This window comes from Nycticebus coucang, chromosome 4 (genome assembly GCF_027406575.1).
Source record: "Nycticebus coucang isolate mNycCou1 chromosome 4, mNycCou1.pri, whole genome shotgun sequence".
NCBI classification, from domain to species: domain Eukaryota; kingdom Metazoa; phylum Chordata; class Mammalia; order Primates; family Lorisidae; genus Nycticebus; species Nycticebus coucang.
In genome coordinates, this window is record NC_069783.1 from 137,258,082 (window position 1) to 137,276,708 (window position 18,627).

General features: G+C 49.6%; 1 protein-coding gene and 2 gene segments (V, D, J or C); 1 reads left to right on the forward strand and 2 right to left on the reverse strand.

The window, feature by feature from the left end:
- The window catches only part of LOC128583039 (putative ankyrin repeat domain-containing protein 19), a 127,897-nt gene that overhangs the window by 16,474 nt on the left and 92,796 nt on the right, over nucleotides 1-18,627 (forward strand). The gene's annotated exons all lie outside the window — the stretch shown is intronic.
- On the reverse strand, nucleotides 2,712-3,391 carry LOC128583040 (immunoglobulin lambda variable 4-69-like). The segment is given in 2 exon segments: nucleotides 2,712-3,125; nucleotides 3,247-3,391. Coding segments are annotated over 2 exon segments (477 nt in total).
- Nucleotides 10,053-11,075, reverse strand: LOC128583041 (immunoglobulin lambda variable 4-69-like). The segment is given in 2 exon segments: nucleotides 10,053-10,783; nucleotides 10,896-11,075. Coding segments are annotated over 2 exon segments (474 nt in total).

Sequence of the window (18,627 nt, forward strand, 5' to 3'; positions counted from 1 at the left end):
TTCAAACCTGTGATCCTCCCCTGGGCTGTGCTGCCCCACTCAGGGCAGAGTGTGACCTGCCCATGGGAGCTGGTGCTGGGACAGAGACCACAAGGAAGGAACAACCTGCATACCCCAGAGGCTCTGGGAGGGACAGCAGGTGGGACAGATGGCCCTGCATAGAGGACACTGACAATGGTTGTTCCGTGATCTTTCCCAGAACCCCTTAGGAAGAGGCCTAGGTTTTGTTCAACTCAAGATCTCAGGTTGACAGGTCACCTCTTTGTCACAGCTCTACTCCCCATGTGTCCTCTCACTAAGGGTCACAAAATACAGTCTTTCCTTCATTGTTGCACCCCATTACCACATCTGCCCCAGACCTGTCCTCTGACCTCCCCCTGCTCGCTTCACTTTGCTTTTCTGCATAACCCTGGGGCCTCGGCCCCCTAAAGCTGTCTCTGCAGGACCCACACTGCAGAGAACTCAGCACCTAACAGGACAGCTGGGCCTCTCTCTCACTTCCCTTCTGCACCAGCCCTCGGCCAAGCCAGAGCCAGGCCCTGCAGATGCTGAGCCTACATCTCCCTCAGGGTCAGACTTCACTGTCACGGTCAGTTCCTGAGGGGCAGACGTGGAGTTGGAGATTCTGTCTGAACAGACTGCTGGAAGTGCTTTCTGATCATCCCAGACACACACTGTCTGCCTATTAGACAGTTATCCTCGCTCCTCCCAGCCTTTGGTCACTAATCGACAGTGGAGGATTAAAGACCTGAATACCACAGAAAATTCCAAGGTTGAGGAGCTCATCATGGTGCACGAAGGAGCAGGGAGCAGAGAGCAGCTGCCCTGGTGGCTCTTGGTAGATGCTGGACAAGGTGACAGTGCTCTGTGGTCTGCCCTTTAGTAGTTCACAATGCAATGAGGTGCACCTTAGTATCATCCTGGTAACCAACAACATAGACAGGGGTGGGTGGGTGAGGAATAATTAAGGCATGTGAGGTTAAAGTTGAGAAACTTTAACAGATACAGTGCACTCATCTGGATGAAGGGCACACTTAAAACTTTGACCTGAAATCAAATTATGTAATCAAAATGTGTGTACCTCTATAATATCTGAAATAGGTAAAACATAAATAAATAAATAAATAAATAAATAAATAAATAAATAAATAAATGCAAATAAACAAAGTAGGGAAGGTGAGCAGTGATGGGCCCCAGAGCCATCTCCTTTTGGGGATCGTTCATCGTGTGTGTGAGGATCCAGGAGCTTCCTGTGGACACACTATGAAGAGGAAGAGGACACAGGTTCCCCAGGATTTCAGAGATCAGAGAATAATGCAGAAGTCTGAGCCAGGTGCAGGTGCCATGTGGGGTGTGGACAGAAGGGACCTGGGGCAGCTTGTGTGACATGGCAGGTGCCCCAGGTCCCTTCTCCCTGTTGCCCCACCCACACATGGTGGGGTTCTTATCTCAGGAAACGAATGTTCTATGGCCATTGAAAGGCCAGTAAGAAAGGGCTTTATTGCCCTGGATTAGAGAAATACTAGCCTAGTTGAGAGAATCAGACCTCCTGGAAGCACAAGTAACAGCAACAGCCACAACCTGAGCAGGAAGGGCCACGGGATGGATCCAATGAAGGGCGTGGAGGGAAAATTCTTCTCTCACTCTCCATGGATGGGAGCTCTCAGTGGCATCTGGTTTTATTCAGTTGTGACAGTGATGATCAGCCTGACCCTCAACCTGGAGACCAGGGGTGTCACGGAGGTTGTGCTGACAAAGAAGAATCAGGTTGGTGCCCCCGAAGGTCCATCACTTCTTTGCTGGGTTATAAAGTGAGAGGTTCTTCCTGGAAGCCCGGGCACCAGTCTCCGTGGTAGCTGTGAAAGAGTGTGCAGCACTCTGTGCAGGAGAAGGTGACTCAGGATATGGGCATGTCACAAGCTGCTGGGGACAGCTGGGTGATACATGCACAGAGAAGTTTCTGCTCCCTTATGCCCCTCAGACACACCTTCCGCCTCAAAGCCCAAACTGTTGAAGGGACCACAGTTAGTGTCTTTGGGCTCAGGAAACCCACCCTTGGGGTCCCAATGTCCCTGAGTGGGATCAGGTGTAGGAAACTCACATTCATTCCCCCAACTCCCTTGGAGCAGGCTCAGCATTTCACAGCAGAGGAGGAGCCTCCCCTTCCCCTCTCACCTCACACGAGGACATTGCTGACCTCACAGCCATTGTTGTCCCCATAGCTACCCCTCTGTCCTGATGTGACAGCTAACGCTGTGAGTACCCATGAGTGAGCCAGGCCACCTCTATGCCTGGAATTCCTCCCTGACCTATGTCCTCAGGCAGGAAATCACTTCCCATTGTCTGGTCAACCACAATGTAGGGAGATTGGGAGCCTCAGGCAGCCCTGAGCACAGGTGACTGGGAGGGAATGGGAGGTGTCTGCTTGACAACCAGAAGGACAAAGTTCATGCTGTAGGACTGTCCACCTGCTGAGATGGTCCCTGGGTTCTGACCAAGATGTGAGTCAGAAGAGGCTCATTTTCCACCTTTGAAGAAAACAAGACCAGCCCAGCAGACACTGGGTTTAGCACATTTAGATAAACAGGCAACATTTCAGGGTCAGCACAGGGGTTTGTTTTTGCTTTGAGTTTTCCTGAGACTTCAGAACCGTTGAAGGGAATATAGAGTGGAAAGATTTTAAATCCAATGTGCTTCCAAGGAGAGTTTGTTTATATGGTACATATTTTAAACTCTGAAAATTGTCATAGAACAAGACCTTAAGCAGGCTGAGGTTTTTGTCCCACTTCCTCATCTGCCCATGTCACTGTGAGCAATATCACTGCTGTCATAGGACTGACAGTAATAATCAGCCTCGTCCTCAGACTGGAGGTTGGAGATGGTCAAGTAGCGGTCAGCCCCAGAGCCCGAGCCTGAGAAGCGGTCAGGGATCCCGTCCCCCTTGCCATTGGTTCCATCATCATCAATCCACATCAAGAACCGAGGGGCCTTCCCTGGCTGCTGCTGGTGCCATGCAATGGTGTAGTCACTGTATCCACTGCTCAGGGTGCAGGTGAGCTTGACTGAGGCTCCCAAGGAGGCAGATGCAGAGGGCGTCTGAGTCAGCACAGGCTGGGAGAGGGACCCTGGAAACACAGACACCCATTATGACCTGGAGGAAGGACAAGGGGGAAGGACAGTCCTGGCATGGATGTGGGAGGAGGTGTCAGTGGGCTGGGTGGTCAGGGTGCTGAGGACCGTCCTGACCTGTGCAGTGAAGGAGGAGGGTGAGGAGGAGGAATGGGGTCCAGGCCATGGTGCAGACACCCCAGAGCTCTGCTGAGGCAGACACGCTGCAGGTCTCTCTTATCCCCCCTCCAGCCCCAGAGGAGAGAGAGGGGCCCTGCATGCAAATGTGCTGCTCAGTCCAACCCTCCCTGGGCCTGTGTGCAGCCTCACTGTCTGGGTGTCATTTCTGGGAGGGAGGCTGGCCTAGGGATCAAGAGTGAACACAGCTACTGGCACCAGCGAGTCCTTAGCAGAGCCCAGGGCCAGGAGTCTGGGTTCTCAGCTGAGCCCCACAGAACCCTCAGTGTCAGGCCCGCAGTGCCCCCTGCTGCCCACTTCCAAGGCCAGCGTGTCTGTGACCAGAACCCAGGGGGTCCCGAGAGAAGCTTCTGCCCCCACCAGGGCCTTGATCACTGCCCACTCCCTGCCCAAGGGCACAGTGAGGCTCCTTCCTCCTCAGGGCAGCTCCTACCTCATCTCAGTCCTTTGTTTTCTAGTTCTGGCTCCTCAGTAGGAACAGGACACACAACTCAGCCCTCATTAAGGGGATGGGATGTCTCATACACAAATTGTACATGAATTAAGACGCCCATTAGCTAAGAACAGGACAGTTCAGCCATGATCCCACTTCCCAGGCTGCTCTTGAAGCCTGTTTCTCTGTCCCCATTGGATCACTCAGGAGATCACACACAGGGAGCAGAGTGGGGAGGTCAAAACACTCTATCAGTCATCACAGCCTGAAAACAGAACCCAGAAACAAAAATCAGACACGTGACAGGACTGAGGAAGGAAGACAGAGGGACCCCTTTAAAGGATTGTCTCAGAAATCTTTTTGTACCTGGGCAAAGAGTGAGGAGGAAGAGTCCAGGCCATGGTGTGGACTTTCCAAAAATCCTCCAGACCAAGACTGTTTCTGGACTCTGGGATGGTTCTTTGATCTCCTCCTCAGCTCCGTGGGAGGAGGGTGTGTGTTGGGTTGTGCATTATGGGAATATGAGCCCTTCACTAACAGCACCAGCACCATCTGATTCTCGGTCTCCCCAGTCCAGGGAGCAGCAACAGTGTGAGGCAGGCTGGGTGCTGGGAGCCCCTTAGGAGGAAGCACTGGTGTCCCCTCCAACTCAGGCCAGTGAGCTCAGGCCCAGGGAGCATTAAATTCGAGCATTTGAGTGTTTTTCAGCTCTGGCTCAGCCCTGAGAAGACCCACAGCTCCCCCTGCTGGGCTCAGGTAACTGTGGTTCATACTTTCTTCTCTACTTAGAGTGAAGTATCTTCCCTAATGTTTGAATTTTAGTTTCATATTTACTTGTACTTGAGTCTTTACAAAATGTTCTATTAAAAGGCCATTTTATTTCAATAAAACTTTTTGTTCTATAACTTCCATTTAGTTTTTCTGACGTCTACATTTTTCTGAGATTTTTATCCTTTGCCATTTGTTTCAAAAATATCTGAAATAGCTGATGAAAGGAATTTTACAATTGCCGACTTAAATCCATCAGCCATACAATTTCATCACCTAGATCATCTCACTGTCTATGTCTGTGGATCCTGTTTTCCTCATTCACGTTGTAGTTTTCCTTGTTCTTGAAACGACGAGTGATTTATTTTTGTATCTAAGATGTTTCAGATATTATATTATGAGACTCCTGGAGGTTTTGTCAATAGAGCTGAAATATCACCTGGTGTTTGTTTACTAGTTTTCTCTATTGGTTTTCATTTTGTCACTCTAGGAAGAAATGAGACACATTACATTTGTAAAAATTTAGCTTCAGGGTTTGAAGTCAGTCAAACTATATTGAAAATAAAGTTTCTGGCAGTCTGCTTTCTGTCTGTTGAAATGGTCCTGAAGCCTCATGTCTCTCTCACCCTGTGTCACGATCTTCCTCTCTGAAGGTGGCCACATATGCCCCAGTGATGCTTAATGACTTGAGGAAGGGGAAATGCACTTTGCGTCTGCAGTGATGTCTTCACCAGATCAGCTCCCCACGTACACTTAGTGACCTATGTCCTGCATTTCTTCTGTGGAAACTTTGTGGCTGAAGGATGAGCTGAAGGATGAGCTACAAGGGTCTCCACATCCTGCCCCAACAATGGCGTCTTCTCCAGAACTGACCTCAGCCCTGGGAACATTTTTGGCCTCCACAGGTGATTCAACTTCATGTCTTCTGTGTTGGTCATTAGGGGGTCTTCTCCCCTAGCATGTGCCCCCTGGGGACTCTCAGAGCCCGTGGTAGGGTCTGGGGTTCCAATTGTCCCAGCCCTGTAAACTGTGTTCAGTAGCAGCCGTGAGAAGACCACGCCTGGGTGTGTGGCAGTTAGAGTGTCACTGCCACGCTGGGCTGCTGACCCTCCTCCGCTCGAAGTGACTGCCAGTGGCCAGGAAGAGCTTCAGGGGAGCTTCCCATTCTGAGCAGAAGCAGCATCAGTAAAATGTTTCCTTTCAACATCAGAAACAGCCAAATAGGAAATCAGGTGTCTCATAATCAGACCTGTGGGGCAGGGACCTGCACCTGACCTTGGGCCTCTGTTCTGACTGGCACTGTCCTCCCTGGACTCACTTGGTCACCCAGAATGAAATCCGAGATCCTGGACTTCAAACCACCCTCCCATCCTACCATGCCCCAGACACAGTCAGTAACAGGGGATTGAGCAGGGTCGTCCCAAGGGCTGTGCTTCATCACTGTCTTTATTGACCATTTATGTTTTTATTTGCTGATATTTCCTACTCATCATTCTCTGCACACGTACTTCACACAAGGACGACAAGATGCATCTTTAGATCAATTGTGGAAGAATGATTATATTACCACAATGAATTTTTCAAAGCCCAAAATATTCCCATAAATGAATTGAAACTTTATGTATTTTTTACAAGGTTTCATAATTTTTCAGTTTGTAATACTTTCAATTTTTTTCACATGTGCAGTTAAGGGTTTCATATTGATATTGCTGTGAATTGTAGGGTTTCATTTTTATTTTAAATGTCATGGTGGCCTATTGCTATTGGAGAGGATAAAATTCCTTCCTGTAGGGTGTTGTCGTATCCTAAAGGCACCTGGGAAACATCTCTGAGTCACTCCTGGCTCCTCAGCTGTATGTGCTGGAATCAAACTATTTTGGTCCCTATAAGGTTTCTACTGAGAAAATTTTATCTCTGTGAAAATAATTCCTGTGGAAATATTAGTAGAGAGAAAAGATATGAGCAGTGGATCAATCTGAAAGTTTAGCTGAAGAAAAGGATGTGCCATTGTCAGGCCTGCTCCCTGAGGACAATCACTGGAGACGTCATCCCTGAGCTGGACGTGGTCACAGTCACCACCAAGGGGGGACTGCACCAGGCCAGGAGAGCAGGGGTGTTTTAGTCTCACTTCCCCGTGTGATAGGAGCACCGTGTAACTGTCAGAGCTGCCATGATATGTACCACAGTAATAGTCAGCCTCGTCCTCAGCCTGCAGCCCAGAGATGTGCAGGATCCCTGCATTGGCCGACCCATCTTTGGATCCAGAGAAGCAGTTGGGGACCCTGGAGCCCTGGTGCTTATCTGAGTCTGACTTGAAACTCAGGATTTAGCGTAAAGGACTCCCTGGATTCTGCTGATACCGGTGTATCCAGAAGTTCCCAACACTGAAGCCACTAATCAGGGTGCAGGTAACTCTGGCTGATGCTACAGGAGATGCAGAGAGGGAGGGCGGCTAAGTCAGCCCAGGCTGGGAGAGGGAACCTGTAAACACAGACACAAGTGCTTACTGGGGCAGAGTCCATGGAATCTTTGCCAGAAGATCCAGAGTCATTATAGGGGCTGTTCCTGTCCTATGAGGGCTGTCCCTGTCCTCTGAAGCCTGTCCCTACCTGAGTAGTGAGACAGGAGCACAAGGAGGACAGGAGCTCAGGCCACGGTGGACACAGCCCTGGTCCCCACAGGCCCCCTTTTCTCCCCAAACTCTGCACAGGAGGGGCTGCTCATGCAAATGTGTTTCCATCCAGAGCCTGCCCAGTCCCTCCCTGACCCTGGGCTGGGGCTCAGCTCTCCCTGCAGACTGAGGAGTGGGGAGGTTTGCTTTGGCCCTTGGGAGAGCCCTGGGAGGAAGCACCTGCTGTGATCATACAAAGGTCCCTGCTCAGGGGACTATGCCAGGCCAGAAAGGACACAGCTTCTGAGTTTCCATCAGTGAGCACAGGCCCATCCCTGAGGCCCAGGCTCCTTGGAGTGACTGGTCCTTCCTGAGCAGGTGTGTATGGTTCACGGGGCAGTCCCCCAGCGCCCCCTGCTGTTCTCAGCACACAGCTCCCCATGGTCCAGACACCCGAGGGCCCAGCTGGTCTCTGCAGCTCCCCTGTCACTGTCTGTCCACACTCCCATCATCTGAACCCTACGTTGGGTGATTCTGAACTGTTGCACTTACTGCTGTAGTTCCTCACTCCCAGGAGGAATCTTGTGTGATAGGAGGTAAAAATATTTACATATACCACTTGTAAGAGGTATCTGCACTGCCAGAGTAGAGAAAGCTTAATGACTCACATGTACCACCAGGCTGAGCATCACAGGTGCTGTCATAGTTGAGATGGTTTCGAGCATGTGTAGGGGCTGTTCACACAGTAGGATAAGAAGGCGATTTCCTAGGAAATAACACTTAGTCGCCTTTTTACAAGACGGAATGCAGCAAATATTCCATGGAAGCCTTCAGGTCAAGTGATTCTTTTAGAATTTTGATAAGGCTTAGATATGATTTAGTATTTGTGAAAAAGTAGCAGATGGAGTAGGCTTAATATTCACTAATGAATAGTAGGTGTTTTTTTTATTTTATGAATGATCTTTATCTTTCTAGGTTCTAGTTTCCTACATTTTTTTGGATGCACTCCACATCAGGATTTTGTCTTAGCTGTCAAAAAGATTGTTTATTATTTAGAAGAATGCTTTCCCCTATATTCACTGTCTCACTGTTTTAATGATGTTGGGTGGACCATTTGTGGTTGTGACAGTTGTGCTGCGGAACAAGGTGAATGCAAAGGTCCTTGGCTTCTCCCTGTGGCTGGTGTTCAAATCTGCAGGCCCAGGTTGTCCTCAACTCAAAAGCTCAGAACCTGCCAGGTCTTCTCTTTGTCACAGCTCTAGTCCCCATGTGTCCTCTCACTAAGGGTCACAAAGAACAATCTTTTCTTCATTCTGAACCCCCATTACCACATCTGCCCCACATCTGTCCTCTGGCCTCCCTGGGCTCACTCAGTTTGCTTTTCCACATGACCCTGGACCTCAGCCCACTAAGGCTGTCTCTGCAGAGAGCTCAGCCCCTGACAGGACAGCTGGGCCTGGGCTTCCCACAGCTGAGCCTCTCTCTTGCTTCCCTTTTGCACCAGCCCTAGGCCAACTCAGAGCCAGGCCTTGCAGATGGTGAGCCTACAGGTCCCTCAGGGTCAGACTTCACTGTCACAGTCAGTTCCTGAGGGGCAGACGTGGAGTTGGAGATTCTGTCTGAACAGACTGCTGGAAGTGCTTTCTGATCATCCCAGACACACACTGTCTGCCTATTAGATGCTCACTCCTCCCGCCTCCCAGCCTTCGGTTCCACGTTGACAGTGGACGATTAAAGACCTGGATGGTGCAGAAAATTCTAGGGTCCAGAGGCCCATTATGCTGCAGGAAGGAGCAGGGTTCAGAGAGCAGCTCTCCTGGTGGCTGTTGGTAGATGCTGGACAAGGTGACAGTTCTCCGTGGGCTGTGCTTTTATCCCTTAGGCCCCAAGAACTGAGGTGCAGTCCAGCATCATCTTAACTAAGGAAACAGAGAGAGGAGAGACTCAGGTTCCTGGGGACTAACGTCGGGAAGGTAAGTATGAGGAGTCCCAGAGCCATCTCCTTACAGGGAGGGCTCATGTGCACCTGGAATCCAGGAGTCCCCTGGGGTCACACTCTGGGGATAAAGAGGACCCAGATTCCCTAATGCTTCAGAGGTCAAGGAATGATTCACAAAACCCAGGCCAGGTGAGGTCAACATCCAGGGGGCTGGGCAGAGGGGTCATGGGTGTGTCCGGTCTAAGCTGCATTTCTATTCCTCACCATACTCCTTTCCAATGTGGGGGGCTCTTATAGCCTCTGGAGACAAAAGTTCTTCTTGCACAGAGAGGCCAGGGAGGGAAGATGGGATTCTCATTGACCCCATGAAGATGAGCCAAGGCCAGAGCCTTAGGCTTTCTGGGAGCAGTGACAGTAGAAGCCACAACCTGAGCAGAGGCTGGTACAAGATGGGGACAGGGGAGGGATGGATTTGAGGGTGAACATGAGGGATTCATCCCTGTGTAACTCTCCCATGGATGGGAGTTTGTGGTGGCACTGGGTTGTAATCAGCTCTAACAGTGATGGTCAGCCTGAGGTGAGAGGTGTCAAGGAGCCCCTGGTGACAAAGGAGAATCAGGCTAAACCTCGGAAACCCCAAGACTACTGTCTAGTCACAAAGTCAGGGTTTCTATCTTAGAATTTTGGGTCACCACCCTCCATGGTCCCTACCAGACTCCTGGTCTGCATCACTCTCTGTGCAGTAGAAACTAACTTTAGGACCTGGGCAAATCATACATAAGCTTCCCACGGATGGTGACACAGGGACATGTTGGGGAATTTCTCTTCCCTGATATCACACAGATCCACAATCATTCTGGACTGTCGAACAGCTCTAATGAGGCAGGAGATGGGAGGACAAAAGTTAGTGCCTGTGGGCTCAAGGAACCCCATCCATGGGTTCCCATATTCCTGAGTGGAATCAGCTGTAGGAAAGTCACATTCATGGCACCTACTTCCCCCAACTCCCCAGGAGCAGGCTTAGCATTTCCAAGCAGAGGTGGAGCCTCCCTATCCCCACTCACCTCCCACAAGGTGTTTGCTTCCTCAGCCCCATAGCTGTCCCCCCCCCCAGGAGAGGCTCATTTTTCACATCCTGTACAAGGCCAGCCCCACAGGCAGTGGTTCAAACACATTCGGATAAACAGGCAACATTTCAGTGTCATCAGGGGGCTTTGGGTTTTGCTTTTGGTTTTCCTGAGACTTCAGAAACATTTGGAGAGAAACTGAGAATAGAAATATTTTAAACACCAAAGGTGCTGCCAAGTAGAATTTGTGCATTGGAGCATATTTTGAAATTTGAAAATTGTCATAGAGAAAGCTCAAGTGCAGGCTGAGGTTTTTGTCCCACTTCCTCATCTGCCTGTGTCACTGTGTAAACCACTGCTGTCACCACTTCCACAGAAATAATCAGCCTCGTCCTCAGACTGGAGGTTGGAGATGGTCAAGTAGCGGTCAGCCCCAGAGCCGGAGCCAGAGAAGCGGTCAGGGATCCCGTCCCCCTTGCTGCTGCTCCCAGCACTGCTAATCCACATCAGGTACCGAGGGGCCTTCCCCGGCTGCTGCTGGTGCCAATACATGTAATAGCTGCTGTGTGCACTGTCCAGAGTGCAGGTGAGCTTGACCGAGGCTCCCAAGGAGGCAGATGCAGAGGGCGGCTGAGTCAGCACAGGCTGGGAGAGGGACCCTGGAAACACAGACACCCATTATGACCTGGAGGAAGGACAGGAGGGAAGGACAGTCCTTGCATGGATGTGGGAAGTGGGCTGGGAGTTCAGGGTGCTGAGGACCGTCCTGACCTGTGCAGTGAAGGAGGAGGCTGAGGAGGAGGAGTGGGGTCCAGGCCATGGTGCAGACACCCCAGAGCTCTGCTGAGGCAGACACGCTGCAGGTGTCTCTTATCCCCCCTTCATCCTCAGAGGAGAGAGAGGGGCCCTGCATGCAAATGTGCTGCTCTTGCCCTGCCCAGCCCACCCTCCCTGGGCCTGTGTGTAGCCACAGTGACTGGGTGTCACTTCTGGGAGGGCGGTTGGGCTGGACTTTTCTGAGCCTCCCCAACGTCCCAGAATATACTCAGTTACTGTCCCCAGAGAGTCTTGGGCAGAACCCAGGGCCAGGTGTCTGGTTTCCCAGCTGAGCCCTAAAGAGCCTTCGGTGACAGCTCCAGATCGCCCCCTGCTGCCCACGTCCAGGTCCAGCATGTCTGTGACCTGATGCCAGAACATCCTGGGAGAGGCTCCTGCCCCACCAGGGCCTTGACCACTGCCCACTCCCTGCCAAAGGGCAGAGCGAGGCTCCTCTTCAGGGCCGCTCCTACCTCATCTCAGTCTTTCATTTGAGTCTCCTCAGTGGAGACAGGACACACAGCTCACCCCCCATTAAGGGGATGGGTTGTCTCCTTTACAAACTGTACAAGAAAAAAGATGCACATTAACTGTGAACAGGACACTTCAGCCATGAGCCCACTTCCCAGGCTGCTCTTGAAGCAGGTGTCTCTCTCCCCTGGATTCTCTCCTGCCCCTTGGCTTATAGCTGCACGAGTCTCTTCTCTGCCTCCATCAGCACCTGACATTCTCTCTGTATCCCCTGTCTTCACACGACCACCTTTTTAGGAAACCAGGCCCATCTCTCCAGGAGGTCACCCTAGTAATGGATGATCTCAGCTTAAGTAATTTCATCTGCAAAGACATTGTCTTATAAATAAGGTCACCTTGGGAAGTACCATGGGTTGGAAGTTTGACATATATTGCCAGAGAGACTGATTTAAATGTAATATTACAGATAAGAATCTTCCTTTAAAAAATTATATTGTTAATATTTTTGAAAGATGTTACATCACATATACGTCTTGTATTAAAATGGAAGCTAATAAATTTACTAATGTACAAAAAAGGTTTCTTCCTTTTGCTCTTAGTGAGAAATATACCATGAGAGACGCTTCTTTCCAAAGGAACGGTGTCTGAATTTTGTTTTTAACTCTGATTCACATGTTCCTATTGATTTTAGAACATGGAATAATTAAATTCTGCTTTTTGTGCTCCACGTGTTTCCAAACTGTTCCCTCATGTCCTCCACAGTAAGATGCCAATGGTTATGGGAATTAATTAAGACCCTTGCATTCGCCTTCTCTCTCAGGACCATTCTAGCCTGAGGACTTTAAGGACCAGAAGCAGTCACTGTGATGACGTTTTCAAAGATGCATTGAAAGGACTTTGTCATAAATGTTCCTCCACTTGGACTGGGAGGCCAGTCACGTAGGAGGCAGACTCTGCAGGCAGAATCTGTATATCTGAGGAATTTCCTGGAAGGGCCTTGAAAGCAGAAGATCAGAGCATATGACTTGGCCTTGAGGTCACCAGGAACAATTACTCCCCAAAACCTGGCATCTTGTTTTTCAGTATCGTTAATGTTTACCTTATAGTTAGAAAATCCCATGCATGTATTTGTTAGATTTACTGACACCAGATGGCATTCTTGAGAGGTCGGTAGACTATAGATTAACTATTTGCATGTGCAGTGTGGTAGTAAAAATCCCCCATATAAGCAGGAGAGAAATGAAGAGTTTTGCTACTTGCCCGAAAGAGCGATAGTCTTCCTCTTTCTTCCATATTTCAGCTGCTGGCTTAACCTCTGCGACTCTGGCTCGGCACACTTCACACAGCAGACCATACCCACACGGCCTCCCCTGACAGCACAAGTGTCTGGTCTTGTCACAGAGCAGGATTCTCCTAGGACTGTCACCCTACTGACATCTCACCTTAGACTTTCCAACCTGAGCTGGGCATGGCCCGGACGAATGTCCCTTGGTCTCATTCAAAGTGTCCATCGACAGATTTTTATCTTTAATGAGGAATTTCTGCCTCACAGCATGAGCAGGCTGAGGAGATGTGAACAGTGGATCAGCCTAAAAGTTGAACTGAAGGACAGGGTGTGACATTGTCAGATCCACATGTTCATTGAGATTTGTTTCTATATTTTTCTAAGTGTTTCCTGGTTTTAACTATGGCATTTGTATCTTTGATCCACTTTGCTTTACTTTTGTGTGTTGTATAAGGCAGGTGCCCCTCCTTCTTATTTTTAGTATATATGATATAGATCCAATTATCTCAGTAATATTTCTGATGATCTGAAGAACTCACTGTGTCACCTTCTACGTTCTGTGAACCACTATGCATGGATTTGTTCTGAGCTCTCAGCAGTGCCCCGCGTAATCACGGGGTTCCACAGCCCTGCTCTGCACGATTTTGATCAATGTAGGTTTATAGTGAGTTTTTAATTGTGAAGTGGAAGTTGTACAACTTTCCCCTTCTTTAAACACTGCTGTGAGTGCTTCAAGCCCTTTGCCCCTGGTTTCTTCTAGGGTCAGCTTTTCTATTTCTGCAAACAACACCATAAAGAAGAAAAGAACACAGATCTTCAGTCTGTGAATTGCTTGTCAGGTCAATTGCACCCCCTTTCTCCAGGGTCCCCACCTCTGTGTTCGGCCAATCATAATCAAGGGTGTACAAAACACATAACAACACAAATAATGCAAAGGCATCTACAGCACAACTGTTTACCTACCATCTGCATTTTATTTCTTATTATAAATAACACAGACATGACTTGTACATTAGGACGTGTGTAGGTTAAATGAGGTTGCTATGACATTTCCTATAAGCACTTGACCATCCGTGCATTTTGTTATTTACGGTTAGTCCTGGAAACAATCCCCCTGGATACAGAGGGATAATGTAACAACATTTAGTCATCTAATCATGAATACAAGATGTCTTTTTATGTATTTAAGGAATCTCTAATTTTATTCACAAATATTTTGTAGTGTGCGTGCCTTTCACTTCTTTGGAAAGCTAATTTCTAAGGATTTTTTTTTTTTTTTATCGTTGGGGATTCACTGAGGGTACAGAGAACCAGTTTACACTGATTGCATTTGTTAGGTAAAGTCCCTCTTATAATTGTGTCCTGTCTCCAAGAGGTGTGTTACACTCTGTGACCCCCAGGCCCTGGACACGGAGGCTTCTCTAAATGAGGCTGGCAGGGCATGGCCTGAGCCTCCCTGGGGCTGAGATTAAGCAGCTAGTCTGTCCCAGGAGATAGTGAGCAGCACCAGGCCCCCAGCAGGGAGCAGGTGGCTTGTCTCCAGCTGGGCAGCCCCATATCGCCCCCTGCTGTTCAGTGTCAGACATACCCATGTGTCCCCTCTGCCCCTCTGTGCACTGTATCCTCCCACAAAGAATGGAGCTGGGCAGAGTCCATGCCCCACACACCTTAGTCCCAGGTCTCCACACAGCCTCCTCCCTTGGGTTCCCCTGTCCAGCTCCCTGGCAGCAAAGGAGGAAGGCCAGTGGGGACAGGGCAGCCCCTCCCTCCAGGGCACCAGGAGCTGCTCCTTTTCCTCTTCCCTGGGCAGAGAAGACCCTGCTTGGCAGGTGGCCAGGACCTGTCTTCTGGCCCAACCTCTACTTCATGGACCCCTCTTCCTCTAGGTCCTCACTGACACAGATCTCAGAAAAAAAACGTGAATGAATGAATGCATTTTGTCCAACCCAGACATGCATTCCAGGGTGATGCAGACACTGAGTGCAATTTTGAGGGAGTGAGAGGAGGTGGCCCTGGAGGGATGCTGGTTCCTGATCCTTCTCACTCCTCGTTGGGCACTGAGAAGAGAAGATTAGTGTCAGGCTACCACACCAGGGGCAGGGTCTGCTAAGACCTGTGGAAACTGGTGGCAACCGATTGGAGAAATATGAAGTCAGAATTGACGATAAAGAAAGAGACATGAGACGTAGAGTAGAATTAAAGGTGGGAGCTCAGGGGTCCATTGCCCACTTGTGGGCTTCTGGCAATGGCCCAGAGTGTTTGCTCCACTTTGCTTTGATTGAAGTCTATTTGCCCAGAGGGTAAGATGAGGGAGAGAACAAAGACACCAGCAGTTTCTCTCACTGAGCATTCCAGCTCTCACTGTTATTATTATTAACCGTAAGGGTAGCCTTCAGAAATGTGAAATCTGTGCCTTGTAATGGGAGAGCCTCCTGCTTGAGATCACACACACAGATTTCTAGAGGTGTTAAAGTCTGCTAATTTCCTGTGGAGTAAAATGCCACTGGCATCAATCTCCTCTGAGGAATAGGTGGAAGGGAGGAATTTTCCACCACACAGGATCTTCCTCTGCAATAAGGGATATAAGCTCTTCTGCCCATATCTCAGGGCTCAAGCTACTCCCTTGATCTCTGCCCCAGGGAAATTCACATCTCCACAATGGGTATTTGCTTTGCCTGTTTAATGGGCTGAAAACACCCTAGAAGATGTGTCTTTTGCTAGGACTTGCTACAGTCTCTCTATGACCATTATTTTCCTCAGAGTTCTCAGAGACCAAGCAGGGTGTTTTTAAGTTGTATCCCCAACAGGCTAGAATTTCAGAAAAGGCAAGAAGCTTGCTAGCAATGGCTAGCTTAAATGTAAACTCACTGATTTTTCTTTGTTCCAACTCACTCAGCTTACTTTTTAATTTTCCTCTTATTCTTGGAGTGCTTTCCCTTGCCAAGATGGGGTCTTTGGTTTTCATTCTCTCAGCAATTAGCACCTTTCAAGGGGGCTTCAGCACTCTCTAATCCCACGCTGGGTGAATGGAGGAAACACTCCTGTCAGATTCTGAGACACAGAGTGAGGGAACAGTATTTGAGACAGAGGCCCCGGCTTGGGCAGAGCCCTCAGATAGCCCTGAGTCCTGACCTGTCCTGAGCCTCAGTGAGCAGAGGGAGGGAGGAGAAAATGGAGGAGTCCAGGTGAGGGGAGGACCTCTCCTCTGCTCCCTAAAGTTCTTATTGGAGCCCAGATGCCCAAATATCCTCACCTACCCCTCCCTCTTGGCATAGACAGTCTTTTCTTCTCTGCTGGGCTGTGCAGCCCCACTGAAGACAGAGTGTGACCTGCCCCTGGGATCTGGTGCTACACAGAGATCACAGGGAGCATGTGACATGCATACCCCTAGAGGCTCTGGGAGGGACAGCTGATTGGACAGGGGACCCTGGAGAGAGGAGACAGGACACTGACATGGTTGATATTGATCTTCCCAAGGTCTCCTGTGGCTTCACAGTTCAGGTCCTCTCCTGTTTTCTCTTTTTCACTGATCTAGGCCCCCCAGTTTTTCCCCCTATGGGTCACAAAGAACACTCTCTTCTTCATGCTACACAACCATTACCACATCTGCCCCACACCTGTCCTCTGACCTCCCACTGGTCACTTCAGTTTGCTTTTCCACATGACCCTTGGGCCTCAGCCCTTCTCAAGCTGTCTCTGCAGGACCCATACTGCAGAAAGTTTACCCCTGGCAGGACAGTTGGCCCTGGGCCACCCATGGTTGAGCTTCACTCTCGCTTCCCTTCTGCACCAGTCCTAGGCCAAGCCAAACCCAGGCCTTGTAGATGTTGAACTCAAATGTCCCTCAGGGTCAGACTTTACTGTCACAATCAACTACTGAGAAGCAGACATGGAGATGGATATTCTGTCTGAAAAGACTGCTGGAAGTGCTTTCTGATCACGCCAGACAGACACTGTCTGCCTATTGGACAGTTACTCTTCCTCTCACCTTTGGTCACCCACCAATAATGGAGGATTAAGGATCTGGATGGCACAGAAAATTCCAAGGGCCAGGAGCCCATCGTGGTGCAGGAAGGAACAGGGAGCAGAGAAAAGCTCTCCTGCTGCCTTTTGGCAGGTGCTGGCTGAGATGACAGCTCTGTGTGGGTGGTGCTTCTTATCCCTTAGTTCCCAAGAACTGAGGTGCATTCCAGCATCATCTTAACTATGGAAACAGAGAGGGGAGACAATCAGGTTCATGGAGATTAATGTCAGAAAGGTAAGTGTGAGGAGTCCCAGAGCCATCTCCTTATAGGGAGAGCTCTTGTGCACCTGGAACCCAGGAGTCCCCTGGGGACACACTCTGAGGATAAAGAAGACCCAGATTCTCGGAGGTCAGGGAATAGTTCACAGAGCTCAGGCCAGGTGCACGCAACATGTAGGGGGATTGGCAGGGGAAACTTGGGTCTGTCATGTCACCTAAGCTGCGTTTCTATTCCTCATCATTCCCAACCCACATGTGGGGAGCTCTTATAGCCTCTGGAGACAAAGGTTTTATTTGCACTGGGAAGCCAGCGAGGGAAAGAGTGATTGTCACTGACCCCATGAGGATGAGCCAAGGTAAGAGACTCAGGTTTTCTAAGAGCGGTGACAGTAGAGGCCACAAGCAGAGGTTTATAAAAGTGGAAACATGGAAAGGATGGATTTGAGGGGGAAACATGAGGGATACATCCCTCTCTCACTCCCTCAGAGATGGGAGTTCATGGTGTCATTAAGTTAATCAGCTCTAACAGTGATGGTCAGCCTGACCCTGTTCCTAGAGGTTAGGGGTGTCAAGGAGGCCATGGTGACAAAGGAGAGCCAGGCTAAACCTCTGAAATGTCAAGACTGGTCTAGTCGCAAACTCAGGCTTTCTTTCTGGGAACCCTTGGTCACCAGCCTCCTTGGTCACTGCAAGACCCATGTCTGTGATGCTCTCTGCACAGTAGAAACTAGCCTTGGCATTTAGGCACATTGAGATCCCCAGGAAAGGTAACACAAGCTCAGGTTGGAGGGTTTCTGATGTCCCACAGATCCACAATCACAGACTGGCCAGTTGAAAAGTACCAGGGAGGCAGGAGAAGACACAAGTCATGCCTCAGGGCTCAGGGGAACCCACCCACAGGGTTCCCGTGCTCTGAGCTGGAATCCGCTGTAGGAAAGTAACATTCATGGGGACCTACGCCCCCCCAACTCCCCTGGAGAAGGCTCAGCATTTCCCGGAGATGTGGAGCCTCCCTTTCCCTGTCACCTCCCACAAGGAGGCTGAAATCTCATAAGCTTCTGCCTCAGGTCTAGAGATGCCCCCACACCCACCCTTTAACCTGATGTGACAGTTAAAGCTGCAGGAACCCATGAGTTAGCCAGGCCAGCTCTATGGCTGAGTCCTCAGACAGCAAATCACCTTCCCCTGCCTAGTCCCTGGTATATAGGGAGCCTCAGGCAGCCCTGAAAACAGATGAGTGGGAGGAAATTGGGTGTCTTCTGTGACAACTGGAAGGGCACTGTCCATGTTGTAGGACTGTTCACCTCCTGGAGGGCCCCGGGCACTGACCCAGATGTGAGGCAGGGGAGGACCATTTCCCACCTTTTCAGAAAACGAGTCAACTCCACAGACACTGGTTTGATACATTGGGAAAAACAGAAACATTTCAGTGTTATCAGGGGGTTGGGTTTTGTTTTTAGTTTTATGAGATTTCAGAAACATTTAGAGAAATTGAATGTAGAAATAATTTAAATCAGAGACACTCCCAGGTAGAGTTTATGTACATGGAGCACTTTTTATTTAAATTTGGAAATTGTCGCTCTCCACCCTGTGCCTGTCGGTGGCTCCAGCACCACGATGACCTGCGGGACCCTCTTTCTGGAACCCTCCCTGAAATTTTGCCTGACACACTCCATCCTTTAAGGTTC